At 43.3% G+C, this 24,825-nt stretch overlaps 1 protein-coding gene across 13 annotated transcripts in view; it reads left to right on the top strand.

Annotated features, from left to right (window-relative positions):
• The window catches only part of mtd (TLD domain-containing protein mustard), a 573,843-nt gene that overhangs the window by 454,161 nt on the left and 94,857 nt on the right, over positions 1-24,825 (top strand). For all 13 annotated transcript variants that reach the window (XM_072302178.1, XM_072302170.1, XM_072302172.1 and 10 more), the window contains one exon: positions 17,154-17,251. In XM_072302178.1, coding sequence (XP_072158279.1) covers positions 17,154-17,251 — 98 coding nt within the window. The remainder of the gene's footprint in view (positions 1-17,153; positions 17,252-24,825) is intronic.

Below are 24,825 nucleotides of genomic sequence, written 5' to 3'. Positions count from 1 at the left end.
TCATCGAGGAACTACTGCTCGAAGTCGAGAGGTCACTCCACGGAAGAGTTCCAACTGCCACCCCTGGGAGGGACGCGGAGCCAACGAGAGGCGCAGGGATCAAGTGCCTGGAAATTAGTTCGGGGAGGATCATAACTCGTCCACCTCCCCACAAAAATGACGTAACCTCATGCTCATTCGAGCCCTCCGGTCCGTACGTCTCCAATCATCCCGGGACGAACAGGAAAATTAAGTTAGGTCGTTACTCCTGTAGCACGAGACCCGTGCGAAAGTGAGCGATGAGCAGGGGCACCGGGGCCAAGTTATTTGGTCGAAATAATGGGGGGGGGGGGGGGTCTGGCCGCTCGGGACGGTCCAAGCTCAACTTGGCACTCACACTGGAGCCCAGCAATGGAATTTCGAGCAATTGAATCGGCAGTTCGTCGTTTGTCTCAATTATCTCATCGTCGGACGATTCTTGAAGATTTTATCACGGCGTTCTCTGAAAAAAAAATATTTCTTTTCGCTTGTCCAACACCTGCCAGTTAACTAATTTGTTGACTAATGTTTCTTTTTCTCTTTTCTGTTGCAGGTGAGCTTTTTTTCCGAGCACCCCTTACCTCTCTTTATTGTTTGTGTGTGCTGTAACGTAAGTTAGATCTATATTATCGTTTTCGACATGGAGATCGGATAAGTCGGATAATGGCATTAGGAGGTACGTATGATTACCAAAGGTTCATGTAGAATCTCTAGTACAAAGATCAATAATTTTAGCATCAATCCTTTTAAAATTGGGCTCATATGAATTAAGTCGAAGAACAATCACTAACTCAAAATTGAACCAACCGCCAACCGCCAACCCCCGAGGGCGCCTCGCGCCCTCTAAGGTCCTCCTCTCTATTGGTTAATCTAAACAAAGCAGCCTCGCCTAGGGACTACTCGTATCTCTGGTTTTCTATATGTTGAACGTGTTCTGCGTGAAATTTTGATGAGAAAATTGCTTAAGTGGGACTACCTCCTTAAAACATGGAACTAAAATTTCTGGCTCAAAACAACTTATGTACCATCAGTTCCCCCACACACATTTTAAGATGAGCCGGAAAATGTAGTCCATTGCGTTCACTTTCCAGTAACCAGTCAGAAACTCTCTCTGAAGCTTGGGCGGGAACCATGAATTAAAAACATTTTGTATAACCCTGCCTTGTTTCTGTGGTGGTTTAATTCTTACTTTTCTTTTACTGCCGCGCTGAAAAGAAACGCCGTATCAACATAAAGATGCTGCCAAATGTCTCCCCGTGACACATTTATTATCGAGGAAAGTTATGAATACTTTTCTTTGAAATTTTTAGGCACTATTGGTTAGATTGCGAATCAAATTATCTGAAAAATCGAGAGAAAAATGTCCATAAGTTTCCCTGAAAATTCTTACGAAACGAAGGAAATTTGGCAACGTTGAAGGCGCATACGGCGTTTCTTCGTAACACGGGAGCATACTGCTGTGCCACGCAAAAACGCCGTATAAACGTTCGAGAGTTGCCAAATTTCCTTCGATAAAACGTCCATTTTCGAGGAGAGTTGCTGATATTTTTCCTTGAAATTTTCAGGAACTTTAGGTGAAATTGCGAACAAAATTTTCCGAAAATTGGAAGGAAAATATTCAAAATCTTTACCAAGAAATTCGCGTTTTATCAAGGGTAATTTGGCAACGCCTGGAGGTTCATACGGCGTTCTTACTTAGCTCGGGAGCGTAGTGGTCCATTAAAATCCCTCTTTCGGGAATGACCTGAGACGCGTATCACGTTTCGGTCTTAGAGGGAGCGAGAAAATCGTGCGATCGCCCCTAATTGAATCGGTGGCCGCAGAAAGAACTCATGTGCGATTCCCGTCGAGTCTTCCACCCCGTAAGAGCGCTGGCGTTAGAGGGATTAACGGAGGGTTGACACAATGGGGCTCCTCCCCGAACGACCCTTTCAATTCCCGGGCAACGCGGCTGCGTCGTTTATTTCACCTGCGTCGGGGGAGTCGTAAAGGCTCGCGGAAGGGTTGAAGGGGGACGGAAACCTCACTGTTTCCGTGTGCCGCTTGATTATTTCGTGAAAATTGAAAAGTATGGCCGGGAAATTATGAAAGTCGCGCGCGTGACCTGTGTTGCCGTTCGTCGCCTTTAGAGTCCCTTCTGAGAGTCAAGACAATGTGAATCCATTTCTGAATGGTTTCCATATTTTAGGCCTTCACGGTGTCACAAACGGGAATAAATATTACATTTTCATCGACTGCAAAGATAATAATCTGGAATGGACCAGGGAATTACGGGTTCGGCAAGGAACAAACGGAATGAGAGAAGGAACGGAGAAAGGAATTTGAGAATGGGTCGAACGAAAAACGTTCAATTTGTGTAATCTTTATTCCCGTTAGTGACTCCATGAGGGGGTGTTGTCTTGACTCTCAAGCGTCCAGCCCACCTACCAACTAGGGGCCTCAAAGAGGCTCATCGATGGAACTGTTGACTGTTGCCTTTCAAAGATCGTCGGGCCGACGATCTTTGAGGGTAACCGATGTGTTTGGGATACATCACAGATCAGATCTTGAAATTTTCAAGGCATTCCGTGCAGAAATGGCTGAGAAATAGAAGAATTAGTGCCAGTTTGAGAGCCCCAGTTTGTACGTGGGCTGGACGCTAAAGTATAAAGGGACTCTATTTATACTGAGAGTTAAGACAACCCCCGTCCCCTCGTGGAGTCACAAACGGGAATAAAGATTACACCAGTCGAACGTTTTTGGTAATCTTTGATCGGCTCATTCTCAAATCCCTTTCTCTGCTCCTTCTCTCATTCCGTTTGTTCCTTGTCGAACCCGTAATCCCTCGGTCCAATCCGGATTTTCATCTTTGCAGGTGGTAAAGTGTAATCTTTATTACCGTTTGTGACACTGTGGAGGCCTATAATACGAGAACCAATCAGAAATGGATCCACATTACGTTCCTTCGCACGAGAACCGACGAGTTAATACTTTTTTGGGTGGGGTTAAAATACTAAATACTTAGTAGTTGTGTCCTAACTAAAAGTTGTCCAAAAAAAAAAAATCTCGTTTGTTATATTTTTTTACAATTTCTCCCATGCCGCGGCGCGGAAAAGTTGGCAGCCGTGCGGGCTTTTTCCGCTGCCTGGGAAAGTTAACAATGTCGGGTTTGACGGATGGAAGGGAAGGGAGGAAGCGGAGGAAAAGGAGGGAAAAGCGAGGGCCGGATGACGGTGAAAAAAGACGGAACGTGGAATGTTTCATTAAAGGGAAACATTCGGCTCGGGAATGTCGAACATTCGTCAATCGTTAGGGGCTGCTCCCGTGCTCGCGCTAGCTCGGCACTGCTTTACTTCCGCATCGCGCCCGCCGCCCGCCAGAGAGCGCAATCGGAACCCGGCTCCGTATTTCTCACACCGTTGCCACTCAGGGTTGCACGGGTGAAATGAAAATTATGAATTATTGAACATTTCCGCGGAATATTTCATGAAATTTCACACAGGTGTGAAAAATATGAAAAGTACGAAACATATTTTCAGGGGTTGGGTATGGGTATACAACACGCACCGAAGAACTCCGAAAAGCCAAAAGTATGTAATTTTGCGTTTATCAAAGTTTAACGTAGCGAAAGATACTTTTCGGTGTTTTTCATATCTTTCTGAAATTCATGATGTATTTACCATGAAATTTCGAGATTTTATTTTTCTTGAAAAATTGCAACCCTTCTGCCACAGCGAAGAATGAGTCAAAGTTTCATGGTTCGTTCCTGTGAAGGAGGATCTTAAGTCCTACTGTGGGAATCCTACGCGATAGTTGTTCGATCAACTGATAGATTCCAGATTCTAAAACAGTTCGGAAGATGCTGAGTGCAAATTTTTCAAATTGCAATCGTTTTGGTGAATTATTTTGGGAAATTCGAAATTCCAGCCTGTAAACATGTCAGGATATGTTCTTGCTGAAAACAATTCTCTAAAATCTCCAAAAAAAGTTGAAGGAACTGTTTCAATTTTTCAACTGATTTTATATTGTATTGATATCGATGATTGATAGTGCTGTAGTCTCTGTTCCAAAACTTAATTAGTTAATTTTCAGCACGAACGTTCCTCAGTCATTTATCTGTAGACGAGAAGCCGTTTTTACAAACTAGACGTATAGTTTGACAAACTCACGCCAATCATCGAAATCCACGATCAACAGTCATTATGAGACGAAGCAAGCACTACTGCTTTGAGAGGCGTCCTTCCTCGATTTTGCATGTAATCGGATCGAGCAGATTGTGCAATAATCCTGACGCTCTTTTCGATTGCCGAGCGGAAACTCGGTGCGAATTATGGAGCGGTTTCCTGTAATCAGCCTTTTTTCCGGACGAGAAGTCGCTGCGAATTCTTTCGACCAATTACTCGGTCCTCCCGGCGGATTTTTCAAATTCTTCATCTTAGTCCTCGCGCCGAGAACCGCTGCCAAACTTCATAAAAAAAATACGAACATTGTCATCCCCCGGATGAAAGAACGTAATTCCACTCATTCCACTCATCCAATTAAGGCAACGCCTGAAGGCTCATACGGCGTTTTTACATGGCACGGTAGAATAGGTCAGTAGAGGATTCCTCTTGTTCTTTGGAGCTGACTGAAAAAAATCCGAGAAACTCTAGTTAAAAGCGTCGTAGTTTTCCAATGATTTCTCACAGGCAACCCTGTAAAGCGTCCAATTTTAAAAAGAGGTCAAACCGCACTGAATATTTCAACGCAACTCTGAATACGCGGCTGGGGGAAAAGCGCTATCATCCCCATCTGACTCAGCCCGAAAGAGGAATCGGCGTCTTATTTCAGCCTCTCAGCCGGCAAGAACGAATCCATTCCCGGCCTACGCAGCATGATTCGATATCCTCCATCTGAAGCTACACACTGAAAAAAAACTCCGGCCGTGGGAGCCGCAATTACGGGCTATATAGAGATACCGTCCGTTCCGGGCTCAAAGGCCGGAAATTCCGGCTGCTGGAGCCGTAGCTTCGGCCTCTGAACCCGGAGCAATCGAAGTTACGGCTCCAGCAGCCGGAATTTCCGGCCTTTGAGCCCGGAACGGACGGTATCTCTATATAGCCCGTAATTTCGGCTCCCACGGCCAGAGTTTTTTTTTCAGTGAAGTAAATAATCGATTCTTAAAGTACACCCTGGTAATCGATCCTTTCCCATAGGTTTAAAATGACAGATCACTCGATCCATCGCAAAACGCGACCCGCCACTGCCACGTATCAAAGCCCCCCGCGAAAACCGCGTATGTCCCGTGGCACCCCTACAACGTAATGCGGTTACCTGGCGGTCGCGTGTTCCGCGGTCGGATTTCGCGCCCGAGCGAAAATCCTCGGTTTTTTACGGAGGATCTCCGAGGGATTTGGGTGGTTTTTGCCCCGACAGGCGACAGGTCGACCCTGGGCAGGTGTAACTCGAGGGAAATTCTAGACGCCTCGCGTCGCCTCGTCGCACCGCCTCGTCGCCAAGGCGGAATTCGCGAGATGGTTCCGGGCCAACGTTGCCGCATCTTTCAAGAATCTCGTGGGTCTGTTGTGAGCAAGAGACACAGCCAAGTGAACAGACTATCCGGGGTTCCTAGGTCAAACCGGAAGCCCTAGGGAATAGAATTTGAGGTAGAAGTAAAACGCAGGGATTTTGACGTTGGCTCTGGAGTTTTCGCTTTTTCGCTTTTTCGGTTTATCTTTTTCTATGTGTTGTTTTTTAGATAAGGATTGTGTAAGGTTATGAAGTTAGCGAAGAAATTGAACAGGAAGAGGTAGACCCCTAAGTTGTCAGCCAGCAGGACCCTGGGGGAGTGATTGTGTTACTTCTCTGTGACGGATGAGTTGTAAAGAGTTATTTTATGCAATCTTAATAGAGGAAATATAGGGAAAAGACTGGGATTTTGAAAGTTGAACGTATGTAGAAGCCCTGACTATGACTCAAGTAAAATCACGTAAAAATTCTGATTGCTGATGGAGACATCTAGAAAATTCAAAACTCACTCCTTTACGCAAAAATTCTGCGAACGCAAAAAGAACGTTCCAAGTGTCGCATTACATAGCTTCAGTTTGTCAGTTGTCGGATCGGAAAATTTCAAAATTATTTTGCATCATCATGCCCTAGCGTTTCGAAAGTCAAAGCATTATCTCAAAGTCTATCAATCTATCAAATCCAGGAAAGTGTGGGTATTTCAATACACCCTGGTAAAAATTGGCAGTAGAATCTGTGTTCCAAAATACCATAGACCTACAGCCGGCTGTAAGATTTCCAATATAGCTTGTATAGCCGGGTACACAATTTCTTATAGCCGTTTATAGCCGATGGCGATTAAGCAACAGTCAGGCGATAAAGTGTATGCTAAACGTTACTAATTACGGATGCTAGAACTTAGTGGGTTTTTCGAATACTGCCCTCTTTTTGGGCCGTAGTATCTTGACTTGATTTATTTTGCGAGGGAAGCTCCGTACTTTTGATGGATGCCTATCATTACTAATATATTAGAGCGCCTTCAGTTTCGTATGATGCTGTGCAATACCTCTGGTGTGAAATAGTTGCTTCAAGCGCCGTGGCACGCTGCGGTGCGGCAGGCGGGCAGCCAGCGCAAAACGCGCATTGGCGCCTACAAACCTAACAGGGATACTTCACGCGTTGCGCAATGCGTGAAGTATCCCTGTTAGGTTTGTAGGCGCCAGTGCGTCGCCGCTCCACGTTGTGTTATATAGGCCCTAATATTTAATCTGGCGGAGTCAGCGTTATTCAACTCATGATTTTGAAATTTTTGCACATCCTGTATGGATTATTCTCATTTTAATTGATGAAAAAAAAATATGTAGTAAAGGAAAATATAATGTGTGTTTTGTAAATATTAAGGTCGTTCCGTATCAAACTTAATGATTTCCAAAGCACAGGAATTTCTACACAATTTCTTATAGCCTTTTATAATCGATGGCGAAAAAGCAACAGCCAGGCGATAAAGTGTAAAGCCCGGCGATAGGAACTATAGCCCGGCTGCATAATTTTTTATAGCTTCGGATAGCCCGGCCGTATGATTTTCTCCGCATTCTACAGCCAGCTATATGATTTTCTGTAGCCTTCTTTAGCCGGCTATAAGAATTCCTATGGTATTTTGAAACGCAGCTCTTATCGCAAATTTTTACCAGGGCATTCTGAATTGTGCTCATCGTTTCAGTAAGTACAAGGCAATATGTTACATCGATGGCAAAAGTGCGGAACAACGTTTTCCCGTTCGCGCCGTTGTAGACATCCTGCCATTTATTGTTTCTTTGGGTAACTAGGAAACGTAATTTCTAGAAAACGTTCATGATTTTTCTTCTCTGCTATGGGAATATTCCGTGCAAATTTCAAATTACTTTGTCTCGTTCTTTTTTCAAAAAAATAATATAGGAGTGGAGATCCTGAAACACCGGGATTAAGATACGAAGGGCTTGGAGGACAAGGCGCATAAGTGCAGTTTTTGAAAAACCAGTCCGAATGCATATCCTACGAAAAATTCGCTTCCAAATTTCAATTTTAAAGCATCATGAAGTCAGTTTGACCTTTCTCTGCGCCATAAGGATCCATGCAATTTCGAAACTCCAAACACGTATCAGCAAAAACTGCGCTTATGCTCCTTGTCCTCTAAGCCCCTGCCCATGCGTAGTTTCGCTCTCTGGCCATGGACATGATTGTCGGGGCCTTATTTCCTTTGTCGGTCGTTGGAAAATTTCCCGGGATCCCGGCGCTGAACGGAGCGCGGCAGTGGCGTTGCGTGCTTTGCGATATATTGATTCATCTGTCATTTAAACCTATGGAAAAGGATCGATTAGTAGGGTGTTCGCAGCGAACACCTTAATAATCGATTCTTTACCGCGGATTCAAATGGAGAAATATCGATAATCGATCATTCACGCCACGCCACTGGCGCGGATCCTTCCCTCCCCCACACCTCTCTCCGAGTCGAACCATCAAAACACGATTCCACGGCGCACATACCGCGTCCGCGGAGGGATTTTCTCGTGCGGTGGACCGAGAGAGGGTCCCGGATCCCTGGGGGGAGGGGGCGGTGGGGCGCGAGTTCCCCGGAAAGCGGAAATGCTCGCTGGCGTTCCCGCGTCGATCCGTCGAGCGGGAGGTATCCGGCGGATGTGCAGGGGCGGCGACAATTAGGGCTCGCGCTCTAGTTGCCCTCAATGAGACGCAAGACTCCGTTCCATTCTCTCCGGTTAAGTAGCCAGTTTTTCCCGGCTGTCGATACAGCGCGTTGCTCATGAAAATCGCCCCCCTCCCCCCTGGTCCCCTTGTAAGGCCAAGATCGATGGCGATTTTGGAAGCCACCGGGTCGATTCTTAAACTGTTGTAGACGTGACTCAGATCGATAAATAGCATTGCTGAAGTGGAGATGTATCAGTGGCGTGGCGTGCTTTGTGATGTATCGATGGTTATGCCATTTAAACCCATGGTGAAGAATCGATTATTAAGGTGTTCGCTGCGAACACCCTGATAACAGGTCCCCCCCTTCTACCCCTTTTCTACAGGTTTAAATGGCAGATCAATCGATGTATCGCAAACCACGGCACGCCACTGAGATGTATCGATCAAAGCTCTATGATGACGATTCGACGATCGACCCTCTACAAAATCAGGGAATTTTCAGGGATTTTTTCCAGTCTTAAAAAGTGTTTTCTTCTCGATTTTCAGTCAGGGAATTCGTCGATTTTCAGTCAGCACGTAGTCTTACTTTATTGTGAAACGCCCTAACGCGACAGAAAAATGGGAAAGTAAATCCCAGGATTCAGGGTGAGGTAGGTGAGAAAAAATTGTCTACACTCTTGCTCTCTGTTGCGTGCGAATTTCACCTCGTGCATATGGGCGTATGTTTGCCAAACGGAACTATAGACATTATGACGTAAGCCCTGTTACGCACATATTCACATGGGTCTCAGGGCTCATGTCGTAGTCCCAGTATCGAAGAAAAAAAAAACAAGTGTAAAACGTGGAGCTTAATATTTACGTATACTTCGTCTAGTAGCTCATCACTCTCCCATCCTCAAGCCAAGCTACACGCATACCACGCGTACCCGGAAAACCGAGGTTCCTTCACGTTGAACACGGTCTAGATGTCTAACGACCCACCGACCTCGCGGCGGCGATCTGTGACGTCACAACCGCCAACCACCCCCGCACCCCCGCGCGGCGAGCCCGGAGTTACCCGGTGACCGAATTAAAGTTGCCCCGTTCGCCGTTCAAGTCCCCGGAGTCGGAATCCGAATCGGGGGGCGCTTTTGTGAGGATCCGCGCCATGCGAGCGAGGAAACAATTACGATGCCCTTGTTTGCGTACACGCCGCCCCCTGACACCCCCCAGCCGCCCCCTCCCCCCGGTTCAACCCCGGCCCCGGCGAACGGAAAGCGAAAGCAGCCATTCCGGTGCGGAAGCGGCATGTCACGGGGGAGGTGCGGTGGGCTCCCGTCGCACAGTGGGACGAGGCTTTCGGAGAGGTCGGACATTCAGGAATCAGGGTGTCTACGAATCCGGAATTTCCGGAAAGTCCGGAAACAGTACCGATTTTTTAAGAGCGGTCCGGAAGTACTGAAAAAGCACGGAAATTCCGCAAGAGATCCGGAACTTTTTTCATTTTTTGCCATTTTTGTGGCAATTTGAGCGAGAAATTTGAATGTTAGAAATTTTTCGAATTTTGAGGTACTGAGCAAGTACTAAATTCTGTTAAGGAGGTTTTGAATGTCTTGGAAATGTCCTGAAAAATTACTTTAAAAGTACTGATTTTTGGCCAGCCTGTTTTATCAGACACCCTGGACTTTCAATTTCGGACTGGAACCGTTTATTTCAAGGTTTCCAATAAGTCTAGGAAAAGTCAAATAAGTCGAAAATGCGAAAAACTATGAAATCATGGAATCCCTGAAATTTTGGTGTCAATTTTGTCTTTGTGCAAGTTTTATTATAGGGTGATTCTCAAAACTAATTTTATTCCATAATAACCGTTTTAACCTAATTTAACTGTTATCAAACTTCTGTTTTGTATAGATAAAGATTTAAGCTATTAGGTTCCCACACGATGTCCAACTTTTCCCATGACTTGCTCCACTGTGGGGGGGAGAGGCGCAGGGTCGCACCGTGCGCAACGCTCGCTCGCGCCCCCGAATCGTCGAATGTTCCCCAGTTTCAGAGACCGGAAAGATACGCCTTGAGAAGTTATATCACTTTTAGGGATTCCTCGTTGTAACAGTTAAAACCGACCGCAATTTTGTTGATAACCTCCGAGTTGTCGCAAAGATTTCACTAATTTTGTAGGCCAGACGCTTGACTTAATCGGGACTCCACCAAGAGGCTCGCCGGCTTGCGGTGAGTCACTGGCTCAAACTGCAGCTCATTTTTTGCACACGCCAAATCCATGGATGGAACTAGGGACTGGAGTGCAAAATATTCTAGGGATTTTGTGAAACAGCTGCGCGACATTCCTGTTGTCTGTGAAATTTTCCCCAAATCAATGTCGCTGTAAGAACACATCAAAATTGCTGCTCAGACTTACTCTCCAGACGTCTCAACTTTCGAAATTTTCACAGGGAGGCCCCTTTGATCCCTTCCCCCCTAGCTTGGAGCTGCTGAAGACCCTTTCAAACCTCTTTTGGTCGCTTTTCTTTCTGTGTATAGTGTCCCTCAGACCCTCTTAATGAAGTGCCCTTCTACGCCCCAAATTCTAGTCCCATCTATCCCTCTCCCACTGAAAAAAAACAGTTAGGGCTATATGGACGTAACGTCCGCTCCGGGTGCGGGAGACGTAGCTTCGACTGCTCCGGGTGCTACGCCCGGAACTTTCGGCTTCTGAGCCCGGAATGCGGACGGTATGTCTGTATAGTCCGTGAGTATCCATATCCCCAGACCCCTTAAAGTGGAATGTCTTCTTGTGTCTCACATACCATTCTTGATTAGATGCACTTCTTCCATACTTATCCCCCCCTCCTCTCTGCACAAAAACGTTTAGTCCCACTCAACTCCTTTTCCATTTTTTTTTCTCTCATTTTGAAAGCTAAAACAATCAGGTGATATGCCGACGTCGGGGTTGAGTTGATTGTCACCGACTGAGGCGATGCAAATTCTCCTGGAAACGGAGCGGAGCCAGGCACGGTGTCGCCGGGGGAGACGCACCAGGGGGACCCGGGGGTTTAAGGGGGGGGGGGTCCGGCAATTGTACGAAACGGTTAATTGCGGTCAAGGAAACAATAGCTGCGTCGCCGGAGTTGGGAGTCGGGCGCTCCGGCAGTTAATCATAATTGCCGCGGCTTCGACGTTTCGTTTCGACGTTATTGACATTGCCGGCCGCGCCAATGTCGCTCGTCCCGCTCCCGATCGGATGCACCCGGGAAAGCGCTCCCAGCGACGACCTCGCCGCGGATGCATCCCGCAGGGAACCCTCGGTGTCCCCTTTACCCAACTGCACTTAGCTCTTCGCCAGGGAAACGTTTTCCTTCTCATAATGGGTCTGTTGCCAGGGTGTGTATAAGTCCGGAAAGTTCGGAAATAGTGCAGACTTTTTAAGGGCGGTCCGGAAGCACTGGTAAAGTGCGGAAATTCCGCTAGAAGGTCCGGAATTTTACTCACTTTATGTCATTTTTGTCGCAATCTGAGCGAGAAATTCAAACTTTTGAAAATTTTCAAGTCTTGTCAAATGGAGGTACCGAAAAAGCCCTGAATTTTTCTGTTTAGGAGGTACTGAATTTCTTGGGAATGTACTGATAAAGTACTGTATAAGTATTGATTTTTGGCCAGCCCTGATTACTGAAGCCCTGAAGTACTGATTTTCATAAGATACAACTCACATTTTCACTCTAGCAAAAGTTTGCAACAGGCCCATTCCTTTGTTGAATTTCAATTTGGGGCAACCTCGTCGTCCCAATGGACTATCAAGCTCAGAACCCTATAAGATCGAGGTGGCTAAATGTCTAAAAAACTGGCAATTTTCAAGGAATTTTTGACGACCGGGAAAAGTCAGTGAATGTCAAAGAGCAATAAAATCACAAAAAACATTCCCTAGAAAGCAGCAGTGAGTCTCATCCTCTAACCTGAAGCTTGCCACCATCGTAGAACGCACGCTGGCCTCCGTTCGAGTTGGGGGAACGGCACGGCGGAATGGATACAAATCAACTTGCTTCTACGTCGGGAAATTGCCTACTCGTCGAAATTGAAGGCGTTTCGCCAAACGCGGTGAATTTAAGTTACACTGCTTTTACATCCAGTCCTTGATGCACTTGAATTACAATGGTTAAGAATCTCCGATTCTGTATGCTTTTTTCCAAAGGAAACCAATAACATTTTCTAGGACGACATATATATTTAGTAAATGAGTGAAGAATGTACACAAGGAAGAAGGAAAACTATGAGGTAGTTTTCTATCAAAGAACGAAACATCAGCAGAACTTTGCAACATCATACACTTACCTTTAGTTCCCTCCTTGCACCCCTCTCCTGTGCTACCGTGCTAAGGAAAAACGCCGTATGAACATTCGAGAATTGCCAAACCTCCGAAAAAATATTAATTTTTAAGGGAATTTATGAATATTTTTTTTTGAAATTTGCGAGATCTATAGATGAAATTGTGAACAAAATTATCGGAAAAAATTGGAAGAAAAACGTCCATAAGTTTTCTCGAAAATGCGTGTTTCATCAAATGAAATTTGGCAACATCTGAAGGTTCATACGGCGTTTTTCCTTAGCACGGCAGTGTGATGAGGATGACCAAGGCATCATAGTGATCCTATTTAAATGCCAGAAAACATTGCGAATGCCAGAAATCTGTAATTGAGGACTCTCAGCTCAACAAAATGCATTGCGAAAACTTTGCAATATGTTGGTGGGTGGAAAGTCGGCGGGGGGAGGGGATTCCGAGCGAGTTGCATTTCCGAGTTCTGAGGGGAAGGGGGGGGGGGGGCTGAAGTCCAAATTTTTCCGGAACGACACATGTTCGACTGTCAACCATAACAGATGCGAGCGAGCGGCGGCGGGAAAAGTGGCCGAGGATCTCAAACGAGGCTTGATTAGTGCGCATACAGAGCGCGAGCGCGCTCTTGTGAATTGAAATTAGCCGTAAGTTCGTTGTTGTCGGATTGCCCAAAAATACCTAAAATTTTTATAAAGGAATCTATTCCACACGATTCACATAGTCTATCTTATACCTGAGAAAGGAGTAAAATGTAACAGTTTTCCCGGTTTGTACCGCTAACATAAGCGCCATCTTAAAATTCTCTGTGTTGTGGAGCTTCCCCCCCCCCCTCTGTTTCGTTGCGTTTTTCGGACCCCTCCCGTAAAGTCAATTCCTCGCCTTTATCTTGTCTTTATGAACCTTGCCATCAAATTTTCAAGCGTTTGTTTTGGTAATCGAAAAGCGATTTAACGCGATTTTGTTTGAGACGATGGGTGCTAACTATAACACTGTCTCGTGGCCGTTTACGTTCATCTGTCCATATCCGCTGTCCGTCCAAACTTTTTTTGCTGTTTTCGCCACTCTTTCTTTTTGAAAAGGGGGTCTTGAAACACCCAGCTTAAATGGTGAATCGATTATTATCACCCACAGAATTGTCCAAAAATGTCAATAATCTTAAATTTTTATCATAAATTTTAATTTTACATTCTCCCGACACATTCCGAGGATGGGCTGCCCGAAAAAGTTCACTGCCGGAAATGGGGGGGCTCAGCTTTTTTTGATCCTCCGCGCCCCCCGGGTGATGAAAAATTCACCCGACCACCCTCGCATTTCGGGCGGTTTTCCGGGCAGAATTGGCGGCTCGGCAGGTGGGTTAGCGACGCTTGACAGGATGGCAGACACTCGACGACCCCAGCACTCGTCACAACTCATTTGAGAATCAGGCCGCGCGTTCGACTGGATAAATATGTGCTCGTCATTATTCCGCCATCATCGCTATTCGCGAGGATCCCCCTGCATATGGGGGGGGATCCGCCGCCACCTCTCGATCGATGGGGTCCAGCATCCACCTCTCGTTAACCTTCAGAGCAGCAAGGTGTTTTGCCCCGCAAACCTCCGATGGAGGGGGAGACTGGTGCCCTGATTTAAAATGACTTGCGTTGCTCTCAAAATAGTTCTCAATTAATTTTATGTGGACGTATTTCTGCCAAACGGAACCATGTGCATGAAGATATGAGCTCTGCGACTCATGGGATTATATGCATATAATCTTGCATGTAATCTTATGGGTCTCAGAGCGAGAAAAAAACTTCGTGCATGGGACCCGAAGTTTAGATCATATGGATCTCTGAAGTTTTCTAATCACGCATCCGAAAACTTGAGGTCGAGCTGTCAAAGTTTAGGTCAGACATCGAGGCACTTCGGTATGTACCGGACTGGAGTACTTCAAATGTATCGAAGTACTTCAGATGTCTGACCCGAACTTCGGCAGCTCGACCTCAAGTTTTTAGATACGTGATCCGAAAACTTCAGAGATCCACTTGACCTCAACTTCGGGTCCCACGCACGAAGTTTTTTTCTCCGTGTGCATAACAGAGCTCACGTCATAATGCACATAGTTCCGTTTGGCAGGATACGTCCAATTGTATCGATCATTTTACCGATAATTTACGAGACTTCTGTAGAGTTCGGTATGGAAGTAAAGGCCTGAGAGTCATCTATGAAATAGAAGGAAGAAAATGGGTAAAAGTCATTGCCGGTATAGAAATCTAGGCAACCAGCTGGCCGATTATTGAAATTGATAGATAAATAAGAACAAGAGGAAATAATGTAGCAATCCTACTGGTGGAAGCAGGTGGTTGCAATGGACGAAGGATGTTAGTAATAGAGTAACTAATGGCAACCCACAAGGAACCCTTTAGGGAGTCCATTAATTTCCACTGTGTCCAAAACAACCATCCGTTGCACCAAATAGTATCGCTCAATTTTCTCTTTGTCTATCAAATTTCAGCCCGCAGTTAAACTGACATACCTAACCGAGGAGATAGTAATATGTACTTGTAAAATTAAATTTGTCAAGAACCTTGAACTTCAGACAGAACAGTGAGAAGCTACATTAAAGTGATTCTATTCTTAGGACATTTTCTCCGGAAAAAATTAAAGGAAAACTGGAAATAGCTGTTTGATTTCCTGTGAGTTACAGTACAAAAGCCGTACAAAATTGTCTTACCCCCCTTTGGACTCGGACACCCGGGTTGATTTGAAAAATACTCGGCACATTTTCCGTGTTCCGCGTGAAATTTTCCGGAGGGCTTACCTTTTGTAACGTCTGATTCTCCCGCTGTCTAGTGATGCATTGTACTCCTACTCTGTTACGCTCTGATTTACATAGAGCGTCGTGAGACCCGCGGAAGCTGATTTTCTGACGGATCGCGGCCGCCTCTGAGGTCGGTCGCGGTCGCGAGGATAATGATCAGTGGCGCGGATTTTCGATACATCGATTGATCTTCCATTTAAACCCGTTGAAAAGGATCGATAAACAGGGTCTTCGCAGAGAACGCCGTAGTAATCGATTCTTCACCATAGCCTCAAATGGAGAAATATCGATAATAGATCATTCACGCCTCGCCACTGATGTTCACGGGGCCTCAACACGTTTCTCGTCTGCTCCGGCGACGCGCCGATGACGTTGACGTCAATTACCGTCGCATCTCCGACGTTGCCACATCGCCTCGCGAGCGTCTCCCGACGCGCAGTGGATCGAGTCAACGGGAGAGGTCGGACATGAAATTTCAGACTAAACCTGCAAATTTTAATGTTTATTCCGTCACATTTTAAACTTTAAGGGGTTTCTTTAGGAAAAAATGTCACGAGGAAACCATTGGAACCACTTTTAGAACCTCAAAGTTTCGCTGGAAAAGAAAAACACATTGGATCTACAGTCCAGACTCTTGAAAACATTGACAAGAAAAAGGACTCTTGATTCAAGCAGATTTAAGCTTAAATCTAAAGGAAACCCGCTCAAATTAAGAGGCTTGGTTCTTGATTTAAGGTTAAATCTGATCGAATCAAGAGTATTTTTTCTTGTCGATGTTTTTAAGAGTCTAGACTCTAGATCCAATGTGTTTTTTTTTCCAGTATTTGTAAAAACGGAGTTATAAGCGTTTAAAGTTTCAACATTTTGTCCGACCGCTCCTATTGACTCGATCCACTGTGCGACAGGGCTTGCCGTGCCCCGAATTTACCTTCGCGACTATCGAGTGCTCTGAATGGAGAATATACGAGTGTCTGCAATTTTGTGGATTTCATGTTTGAGATGAAACTACTGAAAAACTGAGCATGAGAATGTCCTTGGTTTCTAAATTAAACAATTATTAGATGCGATATTACCGAATTACTAGTGGCGTGGCGTGTTTTGCGATGTATCGATTGATCTGCCATTTAAACCCATGGAAAAGTATCGATTAATAGGGCGTTCGCAATGAGCATGAGCACCTTATTGATTGATTCTTTACCATAGCTTCAAATGGGGAAATATAGATAATCGATCATTCACGCTTGCCACCGCAAATTACCTCATTTGCTAAAATACGTGCGTTTAAGGTGATTCGATGGACGCCATATTTTGTGTCAGAACGGCATGCGATATATCGCATCAAGTGGTTCCATATTTTCAGCTACTCGTCATTTTTCTCCTATTTTGAGATCGCAATTCTTTTGTCAGGAGTCTAAAGCACTCACTTACCAATTTTAACAAAGAAATTCAACGTAATAAAGGCGTGGTTTTTTCAGAGAGAAAATATCGCATTCGATACTGATATCGAAACTGCACTCGAATGCGATATTTTCTCTCTGAAAAAACCACGCCTTTACTACGTTGAATTTCTTTGTTAAAATTGGTAAGTGAGTGCTTTAGACTCCTGACAACAGTGAAAATATGGAACCAATTGATGCGATATATCGCATGCCGTTCTGACACAAAATATGGCGTCCATCGAATCACCTTAAATGGAATTTATGCCACCTGATGACGGCTCAAGACGGCAGAGTTTCTCACTTTCAAATGTATTTTTCTTTGATTTTCCGTATCGGACATGAAATCGTGAAAAATACTGCGAACGCAGCTCAAGAAGCACTGTCGGATGCAGATAAAAAAGTTTTTGGTCGAAATTCTCGATTGATGCTGATTTTTCTTCGTTTGTTGCAGATTCCACAGATGGCGAATCTGCTAGTGGGAGCAAGGAGTTTCTCGCCGAAAAGAAGATGTCAAAACCCAAGATTGAAGTACCCACAACGAACTATACGGTAAGTCAACCGTTATGGCAATCACCGGGGAATCCCCTTTTTTTTATCATGATTAGAAATATCGTATCGATCATTCGGACTACCTTCTACAATTAGGAACTAAAATGTCTAGCTCGGTTCGGAAATAACGTATGCAACATTAGTTTCCCTATGCACATAAGTGTTTTTCAGATGAGCCATAAATCTTAGTTCCTAATTGCAAAGTGTAGTCCATTTATCACAACGATTCCTCTTTTTCTATCATGATTAGAAATATCGTATCGATCATTCGGGCTACCTTCTACAATTAGGAACTAAAATTTCTAGCTCAGCTCGAAAATAACGTATCTAGCATTAGTTTCCCTCTGCACATGAGTGTTTTTCAGATGAGCCATAAATCTTAGTTCCTAATTGCAAAGTGTAGTCCATTTATCACAACGATTCCTCTTTTTCTATCATGATTAGAAATATCGTATCGATCATTCGGGCTACCTTCTACAATTAGAAACTAAAATTTCTAGCTCAGCTCGAAAATAACGTATCTAGCATTAGTTTCCCTCTGCACATGAGTGTTTTTCAGATGAGCCATAAATCTTACAATTAGTTCCTAATTGCAAAATGTAGTCCATTTATCACAACGGTTCCTCTTTTTCTATCATGATTAGAAATATCGTATCGATCATTTTGGATACATTCTGAAATTCGGAACTACAATTTCTTGCTCAGTTTAGAAGTAACGCATGTAGCATTAGTTTCCCTATGCACATAAGTGTTTTTCAGATGAACCATAAATCTTAGTTCCCAATTGCAAATTGTAGTCCATTTATCACAACGATTCGCTTTTAAAAGCGAGCGCCCCGAAGATTCGTCGTCACCGAGAGATTCCCGCTCCTCGGACCATATTTGGTAATCTGGTCAAACTCTATGGGAACGATGGTTACGAATATGATGCGCTCAAGTTGGCAATAGTGGGCATTGCCCTTTTGTATGTAAATAAATCGATTTATGTAGATTTGATAGATGAGTCAAACAGCCTCAATAACTTTTGATTAATTGGTTTTTGAGCCGTTTGATCAGGAAGTGTGGACGGTTTAAGAAAAGATAATTGAAAACTTAGAGAAGATTATCATTTGAAATTGGAAAAGAAAGAAATAAAAGCAAAAAAAAAAAAAAAACCACTTAGATTAAAATTATAAATCGTTTTCCATTTAATGCAGTTCGTCGATTAAATAAGTCCAGAAATTTATTTCGCTTTCGATGAGATAAATGGATGTATTCCTGCCAAACGGAACTATGTGCATTAAGACAAGAGCCCCGACACCCATAAGAATATATGCATAACAGAGCTCACGTCATAATGCACATAGTCCCGTTTGGCAGAAATATGTCCAAATAGGATTCGTCATGACAAGAAAACCATTCCCTCGACACTCTCTCAATTCACACAAGGAAAAACTTATTTCGTCAAGACAAACGCCCTATAGGTACCGCCAAGGAAAGTTTTAGTCCTGACGTTGAAAAACTCGCCATTAATGCAGTTCTCTAGCCGTGGTTTCATTTGATAGTAGAAACGACGAGCATTAAAAAAGATCGCCTGCATAAAAAGTGAGAAGGCATATTTTTGAAGCCTGCGATTCACTGTCCTCGTTTTCGCAGTTCATTTTCCCGGGAAACCCGATGAAAGTCGGGGAAATATTTTCCTCCGTTCTGCGGACGCCCTGTTCCCACACTTGTATGCACGAGCATGTCTTCGGCATGAAACGCGCGTTCTCGTCCATACATCTGCTCGCTAAGCAAAAACCACGGTTTTGCGTCGGTGTAACATCGGAGTTACGACGTTCTTGCCTTTACCAGGGCAGATCTCTGCGTCAGTGGCGAGGCGTGAATGATCGATTATCGATATTTCCCCATTTGAGCTGTGGTAAAGAATCGATTATTAGGGTGTTCGCTGCAAACACCCTAATAATCGATTCTTTTCCATAGATTTAAATGATAGATCAATCGATATATCGCAAAGCACGCCACGCCACTGCTCTGCGTCACCCCGCAGTGTCACTTCTGGTGCGCAGCGCACTCATCATCGACAGTCGGTAGCCGCCAAGTTTTCCCGCGAGTTTCCCCCGACAGCTCCCCCCTGCCCCCCACATTTCTCTCGCCGCCACACCGCCCCCCCTCCGCCGATTCCCGCGCATGTGTGAGTGATGATCATGCTCGTGACCATTATCATCAGCGCGGCTGCCGGAACTCCCGAATTTTTTTTTTAAGAGCGATTACGCGAAACATGACTCCCGCAATGCGGAGTTACAAAAACACTTCCTGAAAAAGATTAAAATTATTTATTAATCACTCTGTAAAAAAAGTTACGGGCTATACACTGGGAAGAAAACACCTTGGGTCTAGAGTCCAGACTCTTAAAAACACCGAAAAGAAAAAATACTCTTGATTCAATCGGATTTTTGCTTAAATCAAGAACCAAGCCTCTTAATTTGAGCGGATTTCCTTTTGATTTGAGCTCAAGTCTGGTTGAATCAAGAGTATGTTTTCTTGTCAATGATTTCAAGAGTCTGGACTCTAGATCCAATGTTTTTTTGTTTCCAGTGTACAGAAATAACGTCCGTTCCGGGCTCATAGGCCGAAAGTTCCAGGTGCTGGAGCCGTAGCTTTGATTGCTCCGGGTGCTATGCCTGGAATTTTCGACCTCTGAGCCCGGAACGTGGACGGTATGTCCATGTAGCCCGTAAGTAACTTCCACTGCCGAAGTTTTGTTTTCAGTGCATAAATAATATGTAATATACAATATATATGAATAATATAAAATGACTCTAGCACAAATTATGTCGTCTGTGTTAAATATCTCGCCAAGGAGTAGATCTCTAAGCTCTTCGGTGCGTGAATAGCTTTCTACGTAAAATCCTGAAGTGGGAACATTTAACGCAGTGTTCAAATTCACACCTTATCTTGTGGCCCACTCGTCGAGATCGGATCCATTGTTTTTCTCCTTCTAGGAATAAGTTCGAACCGTTTCACGCAAGTTAACTTTCAATAGTTCCGCCGAGGAAATTATAGAAAGTTTATCACCCACCAGCTCGTAAAGTTGATGTGCTGAGTGGTAGAATTTTACGGTTAAATTTTTCTACAGTGCCCGACTCGTGACGTGCGTTCCCATCTGCGGGGCTACCCGTCGCTCACGAAAACCTGGTCGCAGGAAAACAGTCATGCTCACCTTCCTCGCGGTACCGGAGTCCTCGGTACGCTGTCTTGGCCGCAGCTGAATCTCTTGTGAATTTTTTCGGCTAATTCCTTTGATTCGTGGCTGTTTTCCAACCGGAAGTGTAGAAGTGTACGTCCTATCGCGTGGTTTGAATTGATACGAGCCGAGGAATTGTAAATTAGTGATGCCTCCTTAAGTACTTCCCTTCACTTCCAGTCGCAAATCTTCGGGAGCCTTGAAGTTGTTAAAGTCTCAACATTTGTAAGCAACTTGCATCGGTGCGAGGTACTCCGGAAAAGTTTTCTGAAGTGTTTCTTTTCTGTGATAGTGCAGTGAAGCCAGAAATTTTAATTCACCAGCGAGATCTCACAATGAGTCACTTTCCATAAATCGTTTCTTAAACCCCCGTGATATATTAGATCGTCTTACTTGGACATCAATTCATTCACATAAAATTAGCACCTTCAAATCACACGCTAGTAAGGGACCTCTGCGCCTGGAAAACCGGGAAGACAAGTCACGGAAAGTTTTCCCGAAGGGATTGCTCGGTGTTTTTGCATGTAGGAAAATTATTACGGGAGTGCGTCAGTAAATTGTTTCACGTTAGAATCCGAAGAAATCATAATTTAAGTTTGAGAAGTCTGCTTGTATTATGTAATACCATACCTGTTTCCGGTATCTATCTATCCTTTTACGTATTTCTACTTAGTACACCTCCCTGTCGTTGTACACCGTCGGCATACCGGGGAAGAGTCAGTCTCATGGACCGAGCTTTCTGTGTTCGTATCGTCTCAACAATTCGGTTTGTGAAGTAGAATTCTCTTTACAAAACCGAACTTCCAAATCAAATCCAGGGTGTCGACAAGTCCGGAAATAGTACTGATTTTTTAAGAGCGGTCCGAAAGTACCGGAAAGTTGCGAAAATTCCGCAAGAAGGTCCGGATTTTTTTTTCATTTTTTGTCCTTTTGGTCGCAATTTGAGCAAGAAATGCAAATGTTTGAAATTTTTCGAATTTCGTAAATTGGCGGTACTGAAAAAGTACTAAATTTTCCTGTTGAAGAGGTACTGAATTTCTTCGGTATGTGCTGAAAAAATACTGATTTTTGGGCAGCCTGTTTTAGTAGACAACCTGAAATCTGAATCGAAGTTGAAATTCACAAACCGAATAATTTGAGCACGCCGGAACACCGAGCTCCTCCATCTGTCTCTCATAATTAGCGTAATGAAAAAGCTCTCCGTTTTTTTTTTTCTGAGACGCGAAACGCACATTGGAAACCCGCAGGGAGCTATCAAAATTTTTTCCTCCAACACTTACCTTCAAGTGCGCACGTTTTATCGTTCTCTTAAAACAGTTGGATGAAGTTCTTTTCATGAAGTTGAAGTCGAAGGCGTTAGTTTTGCTCGGCTCCCGTATTTCTCCCCCGGGTGACAGTCCAGCTCATCATTTCGCCGTGTCATCTCGGGACGTGCGCCGATTCTCATCGCCGAGCCGTGACGCAAGTCCTCCGTAAATGGGAAATTCAAATGAAGCTCGGAAAAATGAGAACAACTCGGTACGTAAAATCAATCCTGGTTTTTTCTCTATCGGTTTCGATGTTTCCTTTTTTTCCCGTCCAACTGTTGCAGGTGTCTCTAATCGATGGCATGTTCTTGAAAAGTCAGGGAAACCTTGGAAAAGTCTGTGGTTTTACTTAGTCGTGGAAATTCGGAGAATATTCTCATTAAAAACTGAGTATTCTGTGACAAGACATACATTTTTAAAAAGTGCATCCGCGGGTAGCAAGGCTGGAAAAGAGCTCGATTACCAAAACATTTCGGTTGAAAATACTGCAGCCCTCTTAGGTTCGATAAAAATATGAATTAACATTTAAAAAATAGTAGCAAGGTGGAGAAGTAGTGCTGGGTTCTCACCATTTCGCGGGGAAAACAAAGCTGAGTAATGCCAAAGAAAATTCAATTTTAGTCAAACATGTTTTTGCTCCAATGAGTACCAGCACAAAACTGAGGGGGAAAAAGTAGTAAAAAAAATATTAGTAGTACCTAGTATTTTTTTTTAAAACAAATAGTACCTATTGCATCCTATCGCCTATCCTATTGTATTCTATACTATCCTATTGCAATCCTTCCCACGGACATAACTCTGAAGTTGAATTACTGAATTTAACTCGAGGTTGATGAGCGTTTTTCTTCTACCCTAATAGCACATCTGGTTTTAAAAACGTTTTTAAAAGGTGTCAATGAAACCTTTGAACATTTATAAAATGTTTCACTGAAACATTTTAGATACTTAGAAAGTTTAAATCACGTTTCAGAAACGTGCCTGAAACCTTTCTATGTCACCCTTTTAAAGGTGTCAAGTGACACCTTTCAGAGATGTGTCCTTAAAACCTTTCAGATTCGTTTTCAATTTATTTCAGACTCAGGTCAGGGAAGGCTGTACCTCTTTGACACATTTTTGACACCTCCTTAAAACAGATCGCAAAATCTTAAATTGTTTCAGAAATGTTTCAGAAATGTTTCAGACATGACTTCCGCCTGAAAAAGTTTAAATCACGTTTCAGAAACGTGCCTGAAACCTTTCTATGTCACCCTTTTAAAGGTGTCAGGTGACACCTTTCAGAGATCTATCCTGAAAACCTTTCAAATTTGTTTTTGACTCATTTGTGACACATACTTTTTAATGGTCACAAAATCTAAAATCGTTTCAGAAATGTTTCAGACATGAGTTTCAAAAGTTTAAAGAACGTATCAAAAAATGAAAAACTGAATGTTTTCAGGATACCTCTCTAGAACGTGTCCCCGCAACCTCTAAACAAGTTGCATAGACAGGGGTCAACCATGATTGACACCTCTCTATGCAACTGGTTTAAAGGTTGCGGGGACATGTTCTAGAGACGTATCCTGAAAACATTTAAGGTTTTATTTCATTTCAAATCTCAACTTGTCTTTTCTGTTATTTTCTGACAAATAAATATTTTTTACATAGAAATTGTTTTAGAAATTTTTAATCGTCCACACCATCTTAGAAACGTCCCATATATCATCACTTGGAAACATGTCAGCAAAATTTAGAGTACAAATATTTTCATACTGAGTTGTTGCCCCAGCAGTCAGAATACATGGTTTTTTTTTTTTTATTATTTTTGGTGCCTTATCTCAAAGTTTTGAACGCATGTTTCAAAAAAGTTGTTATCCTTTTGAAGTCTATATCTAGGTTCTACAAGCGTTTCAAACTCTTGGAAACAATGATTGAGTGGCAAAAAATGTGATGTAACCATGTATCAACAAATCAACAACAATTCCCATGTAGCATTTTGGATTTCAAGATTAAGTAAGGGAGTAATAAACGTGCAGTAAGCTTGAAGTAAGCTTAAAGTAATGGTGAATTCACGTTTACTTCACGATAAAGTAATACTTAATCAATTTTGAGTAAAACTGTCACTTTTTTTGAGAAGGATTTTAAGTAATCGTTACTTGAGGTTAAAAATCAGTTTTACCAAATGATTACCTAACGATTTACTATGCATTAAGTAACACTGATATAATTCTGAGGTGTCCATTTCTGGATCAAAATTTTAGCTAATGTTTATATCGCCACTTTCCGGCCAAAGTTTCGCAAGCTCCATGCAAGGTTTAAAAATTTCTGCTGCCATTTAATTTTTTTATAGAGAAATTGTTGAATCTGTTTGAAAATTTCACTGATTTTTATCAGCAGCACTAAGAAAATTTAGTGAAATTTTTGGACAGCTTTGTCGGAAAATTTCTCTGTAAAAAAATGAAATGTTGGCGGAAATTTTTGAACGTCGCATGGATCTTGTGATACTTTGGCCGAAAGGTGACGATTTATTCATGCATTGATTGTCAATTGAAGCTTACATCACTTCAGAGCTGAAAATTTCCATTTGCTCCTTCCTTATCTTTTTTTTCTTAAGTAATATTACTGCAGCTTCAGTGTCGGAACGAGGCCTGTTAGCTGCAGTACTTTATGGTGAAATTTAACAGGGTGATATACACCACCCGTTTCAGGCTTGTTTCTCAGAATAAATTCGTACATCCTTCAGACTCAAGGAGCCAACAAACTGAAGGGAAAAAGGCAGAATTGATTCAATTACAAGGGCATTAGGTAATTTTATTTTATTTATTGACAGTTTCCTGTGGCAAAATAGCATGCAAAAGGAAAATATAATAGATTTGACTCACCAAATTCAACTGATCCTTCATCAAAAATAAAACCTGAAGAAAAACACCAATGATGCTATTCATGATACTTGGAACACAGCACTTTCACTTTCATTTATTTTCTCCTTTAGATTAGAGCAATGAATATTAAGGTATAATTAATAATTAAGGTAACTAATCGAACTTCACACCACTTCAAATTTC

This window comes from Bemisia tabaci, chromosome 7 (genome assembly GCF_918797505.1).
Source record: "Bemisia tabaci chromosome 7, PGI_BMITA_v3".
Lineage (NCBI taxonomy): Eukaryota > Metazoa > Arthropoda > Insecta > Hemiptera > Aleyrodidae > Bemisia > Bemisia tabaci.
The sequence above is the reverse complement of the archived record's forward strand: the minus strand, read 5'-3'. Positions and strand labels throughout refer to the sequence as shown.